This window comes from Tachysurus vachellii, chromosome 22 (genome assembly GCF_030014155.1).
Source record: "Tachysurus vachellii isolate PV-2020 chromosome 22, HZAU_Pvac_v1, whole genome shotgun sequence".
Classification (NCBI taxonomy): Eukaryota; Metazoa; Chordata; class Actinopteri; order Siluriformes; family Bagridae; genus Tachysurus; species Tachysurus vachellii.
This window is the reverse complement of record NC_083481.1, coordinates 18086129-18102866: the sequence shown is the minus strand read 5'-3', so window position 1 is coordinate 18102866 and position 16738 is coordinate 18086129. Positions and strand designations below refer to the sequence as shown.

The 16738-nt window shown below is 42.3% G+C and overlaps 2 protein-coding genes across 2 annotated transcripts; both read right to left on the bottom strand.

The window, feature by feature from the left end:
- Positions 1 to 239: 239 nt before the first annotated feature.
- On the bottom strand, positions 240 to 4435 carry LOC132837812 (uncharacterized). Its single transcript, XM_060857696.1, has 8 exons — positions 4421 to 4435; positions 4272 to 4292; positions 3735 to 3821; positions 3537 to 3635; positions 2404 to 2572; positions 1030 to 1178; positions 742 to 817; positions 240 to 657 (listed from the first exon to the last, which is right to left on the bottom strand). The coding sequence occupies exons 3-8, from the start codon at positions 3784 to 3786 to the stop codon at positions 543 to 545; spliced, it is 660 nt and encodes a 219-aa protein (XP_060713679.1). The 5' UTR covers positions 3787 to 3821; positions 4272 to 4292; positions 4421 to 4435; the 3' UTR covers positions 240 to 542.
- Positions 4436 to 6169: 1734 nt separating this feature from the next.
- On the bottom strand, positions 6170 to 16738 carry LOC132837799 (inter-alpha-trypsin inhibitor heavy chain H3-like). Its single transcript, XM_060857673.1, has 13 exons — positions 16603 to 16738; positions 15774 to 15937; positions 15090 to 15194; positions 14378 to 14540; positions 14025 to 14141; positions 13728 to 13850; positions 13519 to 13635; positions 13160 to 13328; positions 8036 to 8143; positions 7671 to 7852; positions 7392 to 7571; positions 7085 to 7212; positions 6170 to 6374 (listed from the first exon to the last, which is right to left on the bottom strand). Exons 1-13 carry the CDS (start codon positions 16675 to 16677, stop codon positions 6185 to 6187), a joined length of 1821 nt encoding a protein of 606 aa, XP_060713656.1. The 5' UTR covers positions 16678 to 16738; the 3' UTR covers positions 6170 to 6184.

Below are 16738 nucleotides of genomic sequence, written 5' to 3'. Positions count from 1 at the left end.
ACACCACTATTTATTTGTGCCTTTGGTAAGACAAGCACTAGGTCCATCCCAGTAATCTCTCCAAAACATACACAACAGCTCAAACCCCAAAGTTTCTCCACTAGTTGTGCATCTGCTCCCTGCAGACCTCTTGTTTTGTTTACACTATTATTTGATGAATCGTGTCGTCTGAATAAACGTCATGTTGTGATACAGAAAATCATGTGAAAGAACAGAATACACAGTAATTCATTTGCTATTTTTAATAAAGAATGTTTGTGTCTGTTTTTCAGAGAGTTTTGCTGAAGTCTGACTAAGAATACAAGTATAATAGCTACAAGGCTATTTCATCTATTTTTAGTTTCCTCCATCTAAATTAAACAGGTCTTTGGAATGAACTACACTGGGGTCAGTATTTTGGGCATCTTATTTCTCATCTTATCTAACAATAATAATTATTTTCTGTACTCTGACAGATGATTTGTTTTAGGCTAGATTCACTGTATTTAGCAGTAAACCAGCATTCAGCTGAAAATAAGATTCCCAGATTTCAGATGGAGTTTCTACAGCTGTGAGACAGTGAAGTCAGAGAGCTCCCCCTGGAGGGCAGACTGGAATGGTACAAGCCAACATTCCACACTAGGGGCAGCAGCAAATCTGTAGTCTTTGGCAGAGCTCCTATAATGAGACAGAAACATGTCATTTTAAGAGTTTACATGAAAGTGGAACAAGTGATCAATTAAAATTGTTCCGTTTTCTTACAGCGTTGCATCAACTTCCTGGTCATTGATTTTCAGCTTTGATCCTTGGAGCTCTTCATACTGAAGATCGTTTTTTCCTTGAATATCAAATATGAGAATATAAATATGAACATAATATCCTGAGTCACTGTCAGTGCTGCTTTCTTGAAAGAAACCCTTAAACCGAGCTATGAACATCTTTACCCCTGTCCCCCTGTTCCTGTATTGATTTAAACACAGATCCATAGAACTAGAATTTAAAAGTGAAATTTTTGAGTTTAAGTCTGACTTTGTTTTTGTGCAGTCTTACCCAGAATGCCTCTAAAGTTAGAATCTTTTCCTTGTTTATGAACAACAGGCCACAGAAAAACATCTCCACTCTTCTTATGAATGAGGACAACGACGCGCACAGTTCCCATGGTGACGTCTAACTCGTTGGTCCTTTGAAATACTGCCATGCTGTGGAAAGAGACAATGATCCATTAGTTGATGATGTCCAGCTCTCAGCGATTTGGTTTCAATGAAGACATTTTAATGCTGACATTTAAGTACTTCGGTTATTGTTAATTCTTAAGACATCATTAGAAGGAAGACTGTTAGATATTCAGACTTCATGGGGAGAAGGTTTAGTCCATTGCTTGGGTGCCAGAAGAGAGAAGAGCTTTGATGCATGCCTTCTTTGTATCTTGAGAGATGGTGGGACCAGAAGACCTTCAGAGAGAGCGTGGTCCAGTGCAGTGCGTGATAGGTGTTTAGATGTAAGTGGGTGCCGTCCATTTTTTGGCTTTGTAGGTAATCTAGAGGAGCGCAGTGGACGGAGCATAGCAATGGGTCGGTGTGGGAGAACTTTAGATGGGTTAAACGAAATTGTGCAGCTGGTTGTCAGATGGCGCTTGGTGCAGTAGTCTAGTCTCTAAAATTGACAAGGAACTTAATAGATATGGACAAATACTTCTGATACTCTAAAGGAGGAATCATCTTGAGGGTCTTAGGATAGCAGTGTGAGAGGAGAAGGTGAGGCTTGTCCATGGTTACGTAAGGTGGTGGACAGTGACTGAATGTGAGATTGTAAGACTATGCTATCCGTGTTTAAATTTATGCCAGACATGCTGAGCAAAAACATGAGTGTCTGTGGGGGGACGGAGAATGAGTTGTGTGTCAGCCAGAGATAGACAGGTATGAATACCTGTGTGAGAATATGAGCCCACAGGAGACTGTCTATAGAAGTAGAACAGAAGAGTACCAAGAATTGAGCCTTGTGGGACTCCAGTGGAAAGTTGACATGGAGCGGATTCCCTCCACATCCCCTGGTGAGTTATTGCTGTGCAGCACCACAAGTTTGGTTGTTCTATCAGCATGTAGCGTCTTAGTGATGACCACCAATGTACTAAAATAATTTTGCCTATTACTATTGGGGATCCGATTGCAGAGTATTTTATGCACCGAAGGCTTTTTTGCTCTGCTATTATTTGTTGATTTTGGCTCCTAATTCCCACAATCTTGTCCAACTCTATCAGCCCCCTTGCTGATTATCAGACATGCTCTTGCAGCAGATGGTGTTATTGTGAAAACCTCCATGGTCAAGAATTTGATCCTGCACATCGGGATATTTCATTATTTCTGTGTGTTGTTTCATATTTAACATAACATCTTTTAAACCAGTACAGTTAAGATTAGTTCTTACTTCTGTGACTCATGACTGCTGGGCTCTGGCTGCCCCCACACAAACTTCACACTGTTCTCTCCTTCAGAGTAGACACTTTCATTAGGACTCACAAGAAGCTTTGCTGTTTTATAATGAATAGCAACTAGCGTAAAGCCTTTTTCTGAGAGTTGCCCATTTATAGAGATATCTGGGGGGGAGAGAGAGAGAGAGAGAGAGAGAGAGAGAGAGAGAGAGAGAGAGAGAGAGAGAGAGAGAGAAAATGTTATACATTATCCCCTAAAGGGACTTTGAGATCACATTGATACTGTCTTTTAGTGTTAAGGAAACCAGGATCGTAGTATATTTGAAACAAAGCGTTTATCACTTGACATTGTGTCAGAGCAGCTTTACAGAACATAAACATAGAACAAAAGGTTAATATAAAGATTAATAGAATACAAAATTCAAGATTAATATTAGATATATTTAAATGTGTATGTGTTTACCCCCAATGAGCAAGTCTAAGGTGACTCAGGTTACTGTGGGGAGCAAAAATTCCCTTAGACGGTAAAGGAAGGAACCTTGAGAGGAACCAGACTCAAAGGGGAACCTCATCCTCATATGGGTGACACTGGGGGTGTGAGTTCACATCTCTTCTTAAGTATCGCAGAGTCTAACTGGAGCTCTAGATCTCTAGATGCCTCTAGATGCTAAATCGAGCAATCACTTCTCAGAAAAGGCTCATGTTTTTTTTTCATAGCTATTTACAATGTTGTGCTGTAAAACTCAATGCTCTTGAGACCTATATATGCTCCATCCAGTCAATTTACACTGTCTGTCTTCTGCCTATTCCCAAATATCTGCGTAACTTTGTACAATGCTCCTTCCTTTAAATGTAAGGTGTCCCCTCACTTACATTACTTAATTCCCTTTGTAGAGTATTTTATTATACTTTTCATGTTATTATTTTTAACTGTATTTTTTGTCTTCATTTTTGCACTGTTTTAGTTGGTTTTATGTCTCTATATATTAGATAAATATATTCATGAACCTTCTTATGAATCGTTCTTATTTATTCATACTTAGGTTTCGAAGTCCTGCAGCATTTCATTGCACATTTTCCCCTGTAATACTACGACAAATAAACTTTTTGAAACCGTTATATTTCCCACCTGATGAGCCGTCAAGAAAGAGTCTGAGTTTGTGTCCTACAGGCGTGTCGTAGCAGATCTGTTTAGGCTGAGCAGAAAGTAAGAACCTCACAACACTCACTGCAAGAGAGAATGGATGAAGGATGATGACATGCTGCACACTGATGGGCTGTGATTAAGATGCACTAAATGCAGATTATCTGAAATCTCTGATCGGACCTGCAGGGGTAGTAGTGGGCGGAGGTTTAGTTTGGCTCGTGAATGTTGCCATGGGATATTCTGGTAACAAAGGGCTCCTATCCACTGCTAAAAATAAGAATTCATTAAGAAAAGAAAATTTGTCAAATTGAATGAGTCTTTTCCATAAAATTCTCTGTTATAAATATGGATTAATTTTCTGTTTAACTGTTTAATTTTTTTACTGCAGAGCCAATAATCACATGTACTGTGTAAACTAGTGCACATCATCATATAGCATGTAGATCATATGTATTAATATTCATACATAATACTGGGCTGTCATAGTCTTTAACACACACACACACACACACACACACACACACACAGTAGACAAAAGACAACATTTAGAAGAGCATAATCAAAAGATAGTTACAATTATTAATATTTAAAAATAGATTAAAAATAATTAATATTCATACCTAATACTGGGCTGTTATAGACTTCAACACACACACACACACACACAGACACACACACACACACACACACAGTAGACAAAATAATTAATATTCATACCTAATACTGGGCTGTTATAAACTTCAACACACACACACACACACACACACACAATAGACAAAAGACAACATTTAGAAAAGCATAATCAAAAGATAGTTACAATTATTAATATTAAAAAGAATAATATTAAAAATAATTAATATTCATACCTAATTGCGGGCTGTTATAGACTTCAACACACACACACACACAGACACACACACACACACACACAGTAGACAAAATAATTAATATTCATACCTAATACTGGGCTGTTATAAACTTCAACACACACACACACACACACACACACACAATAGACAAAAGACAACATTTAGAAAAGCATAATCAAAAGATAGTTACAATTATTAATATTAAAAAGAATAATATTAAAAATAATTAATATTCATACCTAATTGCGGGCTGTCATAATCTTCAACACACACACACCGTAGACAAAAGGCAACATTTAGAAAACCATAATCAAAAGATAGTTACATGTTTCAGTGGAATAAATTAAATCGAGGATAACGTGAGCATTAAAAGAAATCCAGCATGATCAGTGAAATCATTTCTAAAGTTTGCACTATGTACTCAATAACATCTGGAGCGCTTGTTAAATTGTTCATTGTTAACTTCAAATTGTTTAAAACGAGTTTTTCACTGAGTGTTTTTTATACAGTATCTGTCTTTGTCACAAACAATTGCACAAACAATCACACCTAAATTAAACAGTGTGATGAATGCGATGAGGTAAAAGTTCATTGTTTGTCATTTATTGTTTACACTTGATGTCATTTTAATATCTTCCAAATTTTGAAGGGTGTGTTTAAATTTAGGGTTTTAATTTAGGGTTTTGTACCATGATGAGGCTAAATTAAAGGCACTTGACTGTGTAATGTACAGAGCATCATTAACTTACCTAAATCGCCTTCAGTGAGACAAACATGGAAAAAAATCAAATCAAAATTCAACACATTTCTACATGTTATATTGAATTATAAATGAGTAAAAACACTGTGTTCACTTGGCATATTTATACATACCATAGAACTGGCTTGAAAGTAGATCTCCTGTTTGTCCTGCTTGTCCTTGTTGTCCTGAGTGTAGGTCTGGGAATCCTTGTGGACCCCCCGGAATTGGGTGATGTCCCATAAAAACGAGCCATGGAAAATCATTAAATTGTTTAAAAAAAGGCTAAATAATGAATAATGTTAATTTTTATTTTTATTTTTCTTTACAAGGACCCAGACTAACAACACCACATTGTCCTAGAAACAGTATAAATATGTTCCCTTCACAAGTGCTCACTTTTCCTGGCTTCTCTCTGTCATTTTTCTCTTGTGAGTATTTTGTAAAACTTTGTTTGTGGTGCCGTGACCAGAGATGACCTGATAAACGATAATCTGATTTTGAAACGATAATCCATTCTTTTCTCATCAAACTCATTTCAAATTTTGTTTATTGATTATATTCCAGTTAAAAGTCTGTACTCCTTTACTCATGTTTATAAATGAATATACTAACAATCATGATTTAGAAATGAACATGCAGAGTAGTCTAGGACAATTTCTTGTGACTTTCTGCGCATGCCTCAGGTCCTTTCTCCTGAAACAGTGCTGCATCCATTACAAAGCTGTTTAAAGATGAGTGAAAGGAGCAGGGCATTTAATATGAAACACAAAAGTATTGTATTGGGTGGTGTGGGATGTGGTAGCTAGTGGTTAAGGTGCTGGACTACCAATTAGAAGCCTGTGAGTTTGAATCCCAGGTCCAAAAAGTTGTTGCTGCTGGGCCCCTGAGCAAGGCCCTTAACCCAGGAGTCATGAACACAGGAGTTATTCAGCTTTTTATGGATAAAAATGGGTGTTGAAGGGAATAAAACCCGAAGTGCTAAAATGTAATTGAGGTTTCTAATGGAGGCGAATATTGCATCACTCTTTGATTAATTGATTAATTGTGGGTGTCTCTGCACCTTCCTTGGGTTTGTGGGCGACTTGCGTCTCCTCTTCCTGTGGCTTAGTGACCACCATGGAGGTGAGCGGAGTCACAAATTCATATTTCAGAGAAAGATCCAGAGCTTTTTTCTTGGCTGCTTCTTTCTCCTGTCCTGTGAGGGCCACTCTAACACACACAAAAGCACACGGTAAATCCAACATATTGTTTCTTTATGTAAAGCTGTAGACAGGCTGAACACTCGGTGTGTAGTTTATAGATGGCGGCGTGGCGGTAGCAAGCAGCGGCCACTCCGGATTCGATATCTTTGCACATACTGAATTACATTTCAGTCGTTTGCTCTTTAGATGATTTCAGGGACCTGCTGCTATGACACTGTGTTCATGCATAATATTACTGCGTTTAAAGTATTACTGCACACAATATTGTTGAACATACAGCATTTACACTGCGCTGTTTCTGTTTATTGTCATTTGTGTATTGTCTTGTAATGTTTTGTCTGCACTGTCTTGTCTGTCTTGTTTGTCTTGTCCTGCACTGTCTTGTTTGACTTGTCCTGCACGGTCTTGTCTGTCTTGTCCTGCACTGTCTTGTTTGTCTTGTCCTGCACTGTCTTGTTTGTCTTGTCCTGCACTGTCTTGTTTGTCTTGTCCTGCACTGTCTTGTTTTTCTTGTCCTGCACTGTTTGCACCAGGTTGCACAGTTGCACTTTATGTGAATAAAGACTTACTTACTTACTTACTAAGTCCTTATAGCTCTGTCTTTGTTCTATGTAGCACCTGATCCTGGAGAAACGTTGTCTCATCTCACTGTGTACTGCAACAACTATATATGTTTGTAATGACAATAAAGGCTTCTTAACTCTTGACTTGACTCACTCTTTTTCCAGGAGCTGTTTGACTGTAAGATGAGCCCACAGTCTCTGGATGAAGTTTTCAGGTGGTGGTAAAACATCAATGAGGTCTTTTGCCGATGTGGAGTCCTGGTACGTGACATTTGTATTTTTCTGAAAATAACAGGAAAAAATAGGAAACACTTTCATTTGCAGTGCAGCTCAACAGAACACAAGTAGGGGAAGGCTTACAGCGTTGGACTATGATTTCCAAATGACAAATAAGAAACAGATTGAGAGGGAAGTGGAATTGAAGAGCAGATCTGTAGTCGTGGTAGCAGTGATGATCTTACTGAGATTGCGATGACTTCGGTTTGTAAAGATTCCAGGCTGTTGTCTGTGATTTGTCCAGCCACCACGATCTCTGAGCCGTTATAATACTGCCTGAAGCTGGTCTGGGTGAGATTTGCAGCTCCGGGGTATTTCAGTTGGACATCAGTTAAGAGTGGCGTGGCCACTTCCTCATAGAAACCCTGAGCATGAAGGTGTGAAATAGATTTGAATCTTTGCTGAGTGACTGGTGTGTAATGGGATCTTTCTGAAAATAACTACAGTAACATGCCGTATCCCACCTGCAGCTGGAGGTCAGCATCCGAGTCCTCATAGATCCTGCGTGCGACTCCGTCATTTTCCAGCGCCATTTTCTCCAAGAAGTCAAAGTTCACGTCAAATCCAAACCCCAGACAGTAAAGTGGAAATTTACCATCAATGGCATTTTTGACATTGGCCTGAATTCTTTCTGTGTTTGTTTCACCTGTGGGACACAAACATTACTATTTAAGCTTCTAATGGAGCAAATATATGCTTTTAAATGATGCTCAATCTTTAGATACATCGCATCGTCTTATATCTCTCACAGTCTTCAATGGCTTTGCTTTTAGGAACTTGAAGGATGCCAGATTTAATAAGAGACCAACACAATCTAAAGATTCAATACCTGATGTGGGGTCTCCATCAGTGAGCAGAATGAGGATGGAGGCAGAACCCTCTCTGGGGTTCCTGATCATTTCCACCCCCTTCAGCACTGCGGCGTTGATGTCCGTGGCTGAGGGGAAGTTCAGTAATGAGTCGTTTATAAGTTTTTAAAAATAACATACAGAATATACACACATACAGCATATAACATACAGGAGATATCCAAAGATGGCGCTGGTGAGGTCGGCTGCCGTCGCGTGTGCTCCGGTTACACTTTGACTTTTTTTGTTTATTTTATATATTTGTTAATATAGATACAGTTTATTTATAGAAGATGGACATCATTAGATATGAGAGAGACACTTTTATATCTATTGGTGTACAACAAACTCACGTTTTTAAACTCGGACCCATGCTGGCCGAGTGAGATCCTGAGGGGGAACAAAGGGCGCGACCCACACCGGCGTCCGCGAGTGAAACGAGCCGGCATAAGGACCAGGCTAAGGGGACGCGCACACCGCACTCCCTTACCTAGTATCCTGTTAGCCAATGTCCAGTCTCTGGAAAATAAGCTCGACGACCTCAGGGCAAGGGTCAAGTTCCAAAGGGACATTCGGGACTGCAACCTTCTCTGCTTCACCGAGACATGGCTGAACCCAGCGGTACCGGACCACGCCATCCAGCCGGCCGAGTTTTTCTAGGTTTATCGCATGGACAGAACACTGGAGTCGGGCAAGTCAAGGGGAGGTGGAGTGTGTCTGATGGTGAACAACCACTGGTGCAACAGCACAAGCATCGTTCCTCTTACACTCTCCTGCAAACAAATCTGGAGCTACTGACCATCAAATGTCGGCCCTTCTATTTACCTCGGGAATTTAGCTTGGTCATAGTCAGTGCCGTTTATATTCCACCTCAAGCGGACACGGACACTGCAGTATGGGACTTACATGAGACACTAACGCTACACCAAACACAGCATCGGGAAGCTGAGCTCATTGTGGTGGGAGATTTTAATAGTGCCAACCTCAAACGCGCACTACCAAACTTTGGGCTGCACATCACCTGCCCCACCAGGGGCGAAAGGACACGGGACCACTGCTACACACTGTTCAAAAACAGCTACAAGGCACAATCACGTCCACCATTTGGGAAATCTGACCATGCCGCCATCTTCCTCATGCCTGTTTACAAACAATCTGTCTTGGTCCTGTCACATCAACACCCTGGTGAGGTAGGCCCAGCAGTGACTGTACCATCTGAGACGCTTAAGGGACTTTAGACAAACCTCTCAGGTGCTAAAGACCTTCTACACCTGCACCATTGAGAGCATCACTTCCTGGTTCGAGAACAGCACCATGCAGGACAGGCGAGCCCTCCAGAGGGTGGTGCAGTCAGCTGAACGTACCATCCACACTGAGCTCCCTGACCTGCAGGAAATCTACAGCATGCAGTGCAGGACCAGAGCCAGGAAGATTGTAAAAGAGCTCAGCCATCCCGACAATGGACTCTTTTCTGTGTTGCGTTCAGGGAAACACTTCCGCTCCCTGAAAGAAAACACAGAGAGGATGAGGAGAAGCTTCTTCCTGCAGGCCATTCAGATCTTAAACCAGGAGACACCCAGGATCTAGCACTGGACCTCTCTCTCCATACCCACTGTTCTATGCACCACCCCCTTTTTTGCATCCATCCATCCATCCATCTTCTACCGCTCATCCGGGGCCAGGTCGCGGGTGCAGCAGTCTAAGCAGGGATGCACAGACTTCCCTCTCCCCAGACACTTCCTCCAGCTCTTCCTGGGGAATACCGAGGTGTTCCCAGGCCAGCCGAGAGACATAGTCCCTCCAGCATGTCCTAGGTCTCCCAGGGATGCCAGGCTCCAGGGTGGGACCTAGGTCTCCCAGGGCCTGGCTCCAGGGTGGGACCCCGGTTGCCCCATACCGGGCGACATCACGGACCTTGATTTTGAGTACGTAGATCGACTGGTAAATAGAGAGCTTCGCCTTGCGTCGCTCCCTTTCTTCACCACAACAGACCGGTATATCGACTGCATCACTGCAGAAGATACACCAATCCACCTGTCGATCTCCCGCTCCAACCTTCCCTCACTCGTGAACAAGACCCCAAGATACTTGAACTCCTCCACTTGTGGCAGGAACTTTCCACCAACCTGAAGGGGGCAAGCCACCCTTTTCCGGCGAAACAAACTCCTGCTCCGGTCACATAGGGACCGGACAGCCCTTAGCAGAGGGCCCCAGACCCCATACTCCCAGAGCACCCCCCACAGTTTGCCACAAGGGACACAGTCGAATGCCATCTCCAGATCCACAAAGCACATGTGGACTGGTTGGGCAAACTCCCATGAAACCTCCAGCAACCTGGCTAGGGTATAGAGATGGTCCAGTGTTCCACGGCCGGAACGCAACCCGCATTGTTCCTCCTGAATCCGAGGTTCGACTATCGGCTGAATTCTCCTCTCCAGTACCCTGGCATACACTTTTCCGGGGAGGCTGAGGAGTGTGATCCCCTATAGTTGGAACACACCCTCCGGCCCCCCTTCTTAAACAGAGGGACCACCACCCCAGTCTGCCGGTCCAGAGGCACTGTCCCCAATTCTGCAGAGGTGTGTCAACCAAGACAACCCCAAAACATCCAGAGACTTGAGGTACTCAGGGCGGATCTCATCCACCCCCGGTGCCTTGCCACTGAGGAGCTTCTCTAGTACCTCAGTGACCTCAGCTTGGGGAATCGATGAGTCCACAACTGAGCCCTTGGCCTCTGCTTCCTCAGTGGAAGACATGTTGGTGGGGTTGAGATCCTCGAAGTACTCCTTCTACCGTCCGATGATGTCCCCAGTCGAAGTCAGCAGATTCCCACTCCCACTGTAAACAGTATGTGCGGGGCACTGCTTCCCCCTCCTGAGGCGCTAGACGGTTTGCCAGAATTTCTTCGAGGCCGACCGATAGTCCTTCTCCATGGCCTCACTGAACTCCTCCCAGACCCGTGTTTTTGCCTCCGCAACCACCCGGGCTGAAGCTTGCTTGGCCCTCCAGTACATATCAGCTGCCTCCGGAGTCCCCTGAGCCAACCAGGCTTGATAGGACTCCTTCTTCAGCTTGACGGCATCCCTTACTTCCAGGGTCCACCACCAGGTTCGGGGATTGCCGCCACAACAGGCACCAGAGACCTTACGGCCACAGCTCAGAGCAGCCGCGTCGACAATGGAGGTGGAGAACATGGTCCACTCGGACTCAATGTCTCCAACCTCCCTCGGGATCTGGTTGAAGCTCTGCCGGAGGTGGGAATTGAAGATGTCTATGACCGGAGACTCTGCCAAACGTTCCCAGCAGACCCTCACAGTACGTTTGGGTCTGCCAAGTCTGTCCAACTTCCTCCCCCTCCATCGGATCCAACTCACCATCAGGTGGTGATCAGTTGACAGCTCCGCCCCTCTCTTTACCCGAGTGTCCAAGACATACGGCCGGAGGTCAGATGAAACAACCACAAAGTCGATCATCGACCTCTGACCTAGGGTGTCCTGGTGCCACGTGTGCTGATGGACACCCTCATGCTTGAACATGGTGTTTGTTATGGACAAACTGTGACTAGCACAGAAGTCCAATAACAGAACACCACACGGGTTCAGGTCAGGGGGCCGTTCCTCCCTATCACGCCCCTCCAGGTGTCACTGTTTCTGCCCACGTGAGCGTTGAAGTCCCCCAGTAGAACGACGGAGTCCCCGGTCGGAGCACTTTCCAGCACCCTCCCAGAGACGCCAAGAAGGTTGGGTACTCTACACTGCCATTTGGCCCATAAGCGCAAATAACAGTGAGAGACCTATCCCCGACCCAAAGGCGCAGGGAATCGAGCCTCTCATTCCCCAGGGTGAACTCCAACACATGGCGGCTGAGCTGGGGGGCTATGAGCAAGCCCACACCAGCCCGCTGCCTCTCACCGTGGGCAACTCCAGAGTAGTAGAGAAGTCCAGCCTCTCTCAGGCACTCTGGGTTCCAGAGCCCAAGCTGTGCATGGAGGCGAGCCCAACTATCTCTAGTTGGTATCTCTCAGCCTCCCGCACCAGCTCAGGCTCCTTCCCCCCCAGCGACATTCCATGTCCCTAGAGCCAGATTCCGTGTCTGGGGATTGGGTCGCCTTTGACTGCCACCCAATCCACAATGCACCGGCCCCTTATGGTTCCTCCTGCAGGTGGTGGGGTAAGACCGCTCACATGGTGCCCCAACCCTGGGCCTGGCTCCAGGGTGGGACCCCGGTTGCCCCATACCGGGCGACATCACGGACCTTGATTTTGAGTTCTTCATAAGGGGTGATTTGAACTGCTCTTTGTCTGGCCCGTCACACAGGACCTGTTTGCTTTGGGAGACCCTACCAGGGGCAGAAAGCCCCAGACAACATAGCTAGGATCATTCAGGCACGCAAATCCCTCCACCACAATAAGGTAGCGGTTCAAGGAGGGGCCCTTGAGGGGCCCTTTTTTGCACTGACACTTTAATTCTGGACTGTCACTGTCACTTTAACTCTGGACTTGCACAGCACAGTGACACTTTATACACTCTATACACTATTTACACACCTTACTTCACCTGGACATTCTAAGGACACTTTAACTCTGGACTTGCACAGCACAGTGCCACTTTATACACTATTTACACACCATACTGCACCTGGACACTATTTAGGACAATATTTAAAAACCATACACATTTATGTATATGTATATTTATGCATATGTATATACATTATTTCTCCTTTTATATTTTCATATTTTTATATAGTTTTTTATATAGTTTTCTTATATAGTTCATACTTTTTATTATTATTTTGTTTTATTTTTTTTTTTTTGCTTTTTTTTATACTTTTTATTCTAATACCGGACAGTTGCATAAAGCATTTCACTGCATGTCATACCCTGTATGTATATGTGACAAATAAAATTTGATTTGATTTGATTTGATTTGATATACAGTTCCATAAAACACAGTGCATTTTTATAGAAACCCAGAACTAAATATTTTACTTCAAAAACTTGTCCGTTGTATTTCTACAATTCAGATAGAAACCTAAATGTTGTTGTATGTCGTGTTCACTAAGTCTTAGGCCACACTGGGTTCGATATGAAAACCGACTGTACCTCTTCCATCTCTAATGGTCTTCACAAAGTCCTTCGCTTGCTTAACATTCCTGTCTGTGGCTTGGAGAAGTTCAGTTTTCCAGTCCCTTATTGTAGAGTCAAAGGTTATCAGGCCAAAGTAATCATCCTGACCAAGATCTCCCAAAATCTTCAACATCGCCACACGAGTCTAAAATGGAGAACATCAGCATTATTTCAGACTCCATCTGTGTGCTGTCTGCATATACAGTACACATGAATCTTTGGTGACGGTCACAGAACGATAAAGTTTATTGGACAAATGAGTATAATTCAGTGCACTTTTGGTCATTAAATGAGAAACTTCACCTACAGTGAGTATCACGTCTGCTCATGTTTACCTGGTCCATCTTTCTGCCGTGCATAGAGCCACTTCGGTCAATAATAAAAACCACATTTTTTGGGATTTGCTGAATATCTGTGGGTGCGAAGTAGTGGACGAAATATCCGCTCGATGCCTGAGAGGATGGAATCAGTATTAAAGTTAGCGACATCTTATTTCTCAATTGTTTTAATGCTATTATGATTTGTACACTTCCAACAAAAGTACCCTCAGTTGTCCATTTGGATTCGGTCTCTTCACGTCGTACTCAATGATCAGGTCTCCATTTAGTCCATTTTCTCCACAGCACTTGGTCTGCTGCTCGCGAGTGGGGTAAAAGTTCACCCATGCCTGTACACACACACACACACAGACACACACACACAAACGAGTAGGTGCTTTAATGTAATCTGTGTGTAACCAAGACACACTGATCAATCAGTACACTGATTTTCTTTGACAGAGACTTTGATGTTGATTTGATGTTGGAGTTCATCATGTCTGAGCATAAAGTTTAGTTCTCACCTCTTTGGTAGAGCTGGCTAGAGTACTGATTACAGCATTGAACAGCTCCTGAGATTTCAGCCCTCCGTTTACCTCCAGGAAGGAAATACCTGGATCCTCATTAATATACACATCAATCTATTTGGAGACACAATCTGAATGTCAGTGTTTGTACAGTAAGAAGTGTCCTTAGACTAGCAGTTGATTTTCAGGGTCAGCTTTAATGTTTAAAGCATCAATCTGTCTGTCTGTCTATCTGTCTGTCCATCTGTCTGTCTGTCTGTCTGTCCATCTGTTTGTCTGTCTGTCTGTCCATCTGTCTGTCTGTCTGTCCATCTGTCTGTCTGTCCATCTGTCTCAGTATATTTGAATACCTTGAAATCTGCCACAGGCTGCATTGGTTGGGCGTTGATTTGTAACTTGTATTTGCCAAGCCGTCGCTTTAGCAGCTCTTCGTAGGTGAGTTCAAAGGTCACCTTACTGAGAGCTGCCACCGTCACCGAGGTTTTAAATTCCTCCAGCGTCCGTCCTACCGAGCTGAAGCCCACAACAATTTAAGGCATTAATTACTATGTCCTAGCAACAGTAATGAAGCATTACATTAGTTTCTCTAATCAGTAAGAACACACAATAACAATAATCACATTTTGATCTCAGCTAGCTGTATTAATTTACAGAGGACATAAAAAGACTCCACACCAATGTTAATGTTGCAGGTTTTTGTAATGTGACAACATGAAACCATGATCTATTGTGTAGGAACTGTTCCTTATCTATTGTGTTCTCTGTATGCATGAGATATGACTGTATGCATGAGATTCGGTGCATTTTTGTGGTGTAAAATTGCCAGATAAAGATTTGCTGACTTCTGATCAAATCTCAACCAGAAGAGTTCTTTACATACAAAATGTGTTTAACAAAGTATTAGTTAAGGGGTGTGCAAACATAATGGGTAGAACCAGGTTATCATCATGTTTCTATTTGTTTTTCAGTTGAATTTCTCTTGTTGAATTCTATATATTAAATTAAGAATAAAAACTGGACTAAAACCACTTTCTAATTTTGGCACTTGTGTATCTTTGCTACCCGACGATCCCGGCACTTTCTCCTCGGGATACTGCCGCACTGTACTGCTGCTCTGCCTCTTCTTTCTTCTTCACAACTCCGTCGTATGTCTTTTCTTCTATGGTCCTGAGGAGACAATGTTATAATCCACATAATATAAATCAATCCAGACAAATCTAATCTGTGGTTCAGTATCAGAAAACAGGAAACTCAGTCAGAGGTGACCGGGTGATCGGCGAACACGACAAACATTAAGATTAATAATCACTGAACTAGGAAAAATAAACAAAGTCAGAAGTGCAGCAGCGTCTTGGTATTAATAGGTTTAAAAGTCTCGGCATATAAAGGAGGGATTAAATATGCAAACTAATCAGAGGGTTAGTGTTAGGTAACTCTAACATGCCCTAATGATGTGATGGTGAACACAAGATGTTAATCTAAACAAAATTACATGTGGTAATGAAAAAAACACTAAACAACTCAACAAATGGAATTGATACCAGGGTCTGGACTCGAGTGGAGCTGCACTGATTCTCTGTATTTGTGCTTTTGTTGATAATTTCTCTCATGCCAAAGTAATATGACAAGGATTTGTATTTATTTATGTTGTTTCTTCACCAGCTGTCCCTCTCTCTCTCTCTTTCTCTCTCTGAATGTAATGTAAGAAGGAAATAAGTGCATTGCGGCTTGTTCACATTGACTTACATCCTGAATTTGGTGATGAAAGCATTTTTTGGTATCTTGACCTCGAAATGAACCTCTTTGGACTCATTGAGGCGGTTCGCCACACGGCTCGTGATGGTCGTGACGGCGTAGCGGCTGTTTACCGTAGAATTCATGTGGAAACTGTAGATGTCAACATCCCGTGACTGCGTTTAGGGGACAGTGAAATATTCATGTTAATACTAATGATCAATTTAGTAACGTTTAATCATCTTCCAATTAATTTCATTCCACCATCTGTTTACATCAACAGCTCCTTCTTCTTATTGTCTTGTACTGTAAATTATCCTGCATTATCTAAATCATCAGTAAATGTGGACTTTAACCCCAGTGTTACTTAACCACTAAATTACATTACAGATGTTTTCCACATTTTTGATATAAACTTAATGATACATGATATTAAAGAAATAAGAAATGTTTTGTTTAATATAGTATAGTAAATTTAATATACTTTTAAACTATATTTTTATGGTAAACAAAGACATATCAATTCTGTGCAAACTTAATGGATTAATCCTCCAAATGGAAAAGGTCATAATTTTATACACACATCGTTGTATAACTACTTCATTAAATCTCTTCTATGTGTTTAACCTCTGTTATAACTGTAATGTAAAAAAAACTATCATCAACTGGATTAAAATAGTTAGTAGCTTTCTACTGAGTAGCTTTTTATCAAAGATCATTTGATTATTGCATAAACATTATACTACAATATCAAATTATAATGACTGCTCTTTTTTTTTATTTTTTTTATTTCATTAAAAAACACACTCTCAAACCTACAGAAGTACCTTTAGCACCTTACCTTCTTGGTTGGGGCAGAAATGACACAGATAGCTAAGACACTCAAGAGAGTTAATGGGATCGTGGCTCTCTCCATGGTGCGACTCGTACAGTACTGAAGGTCTTACACACGAGATACAAGCTTGATAACAAATCCC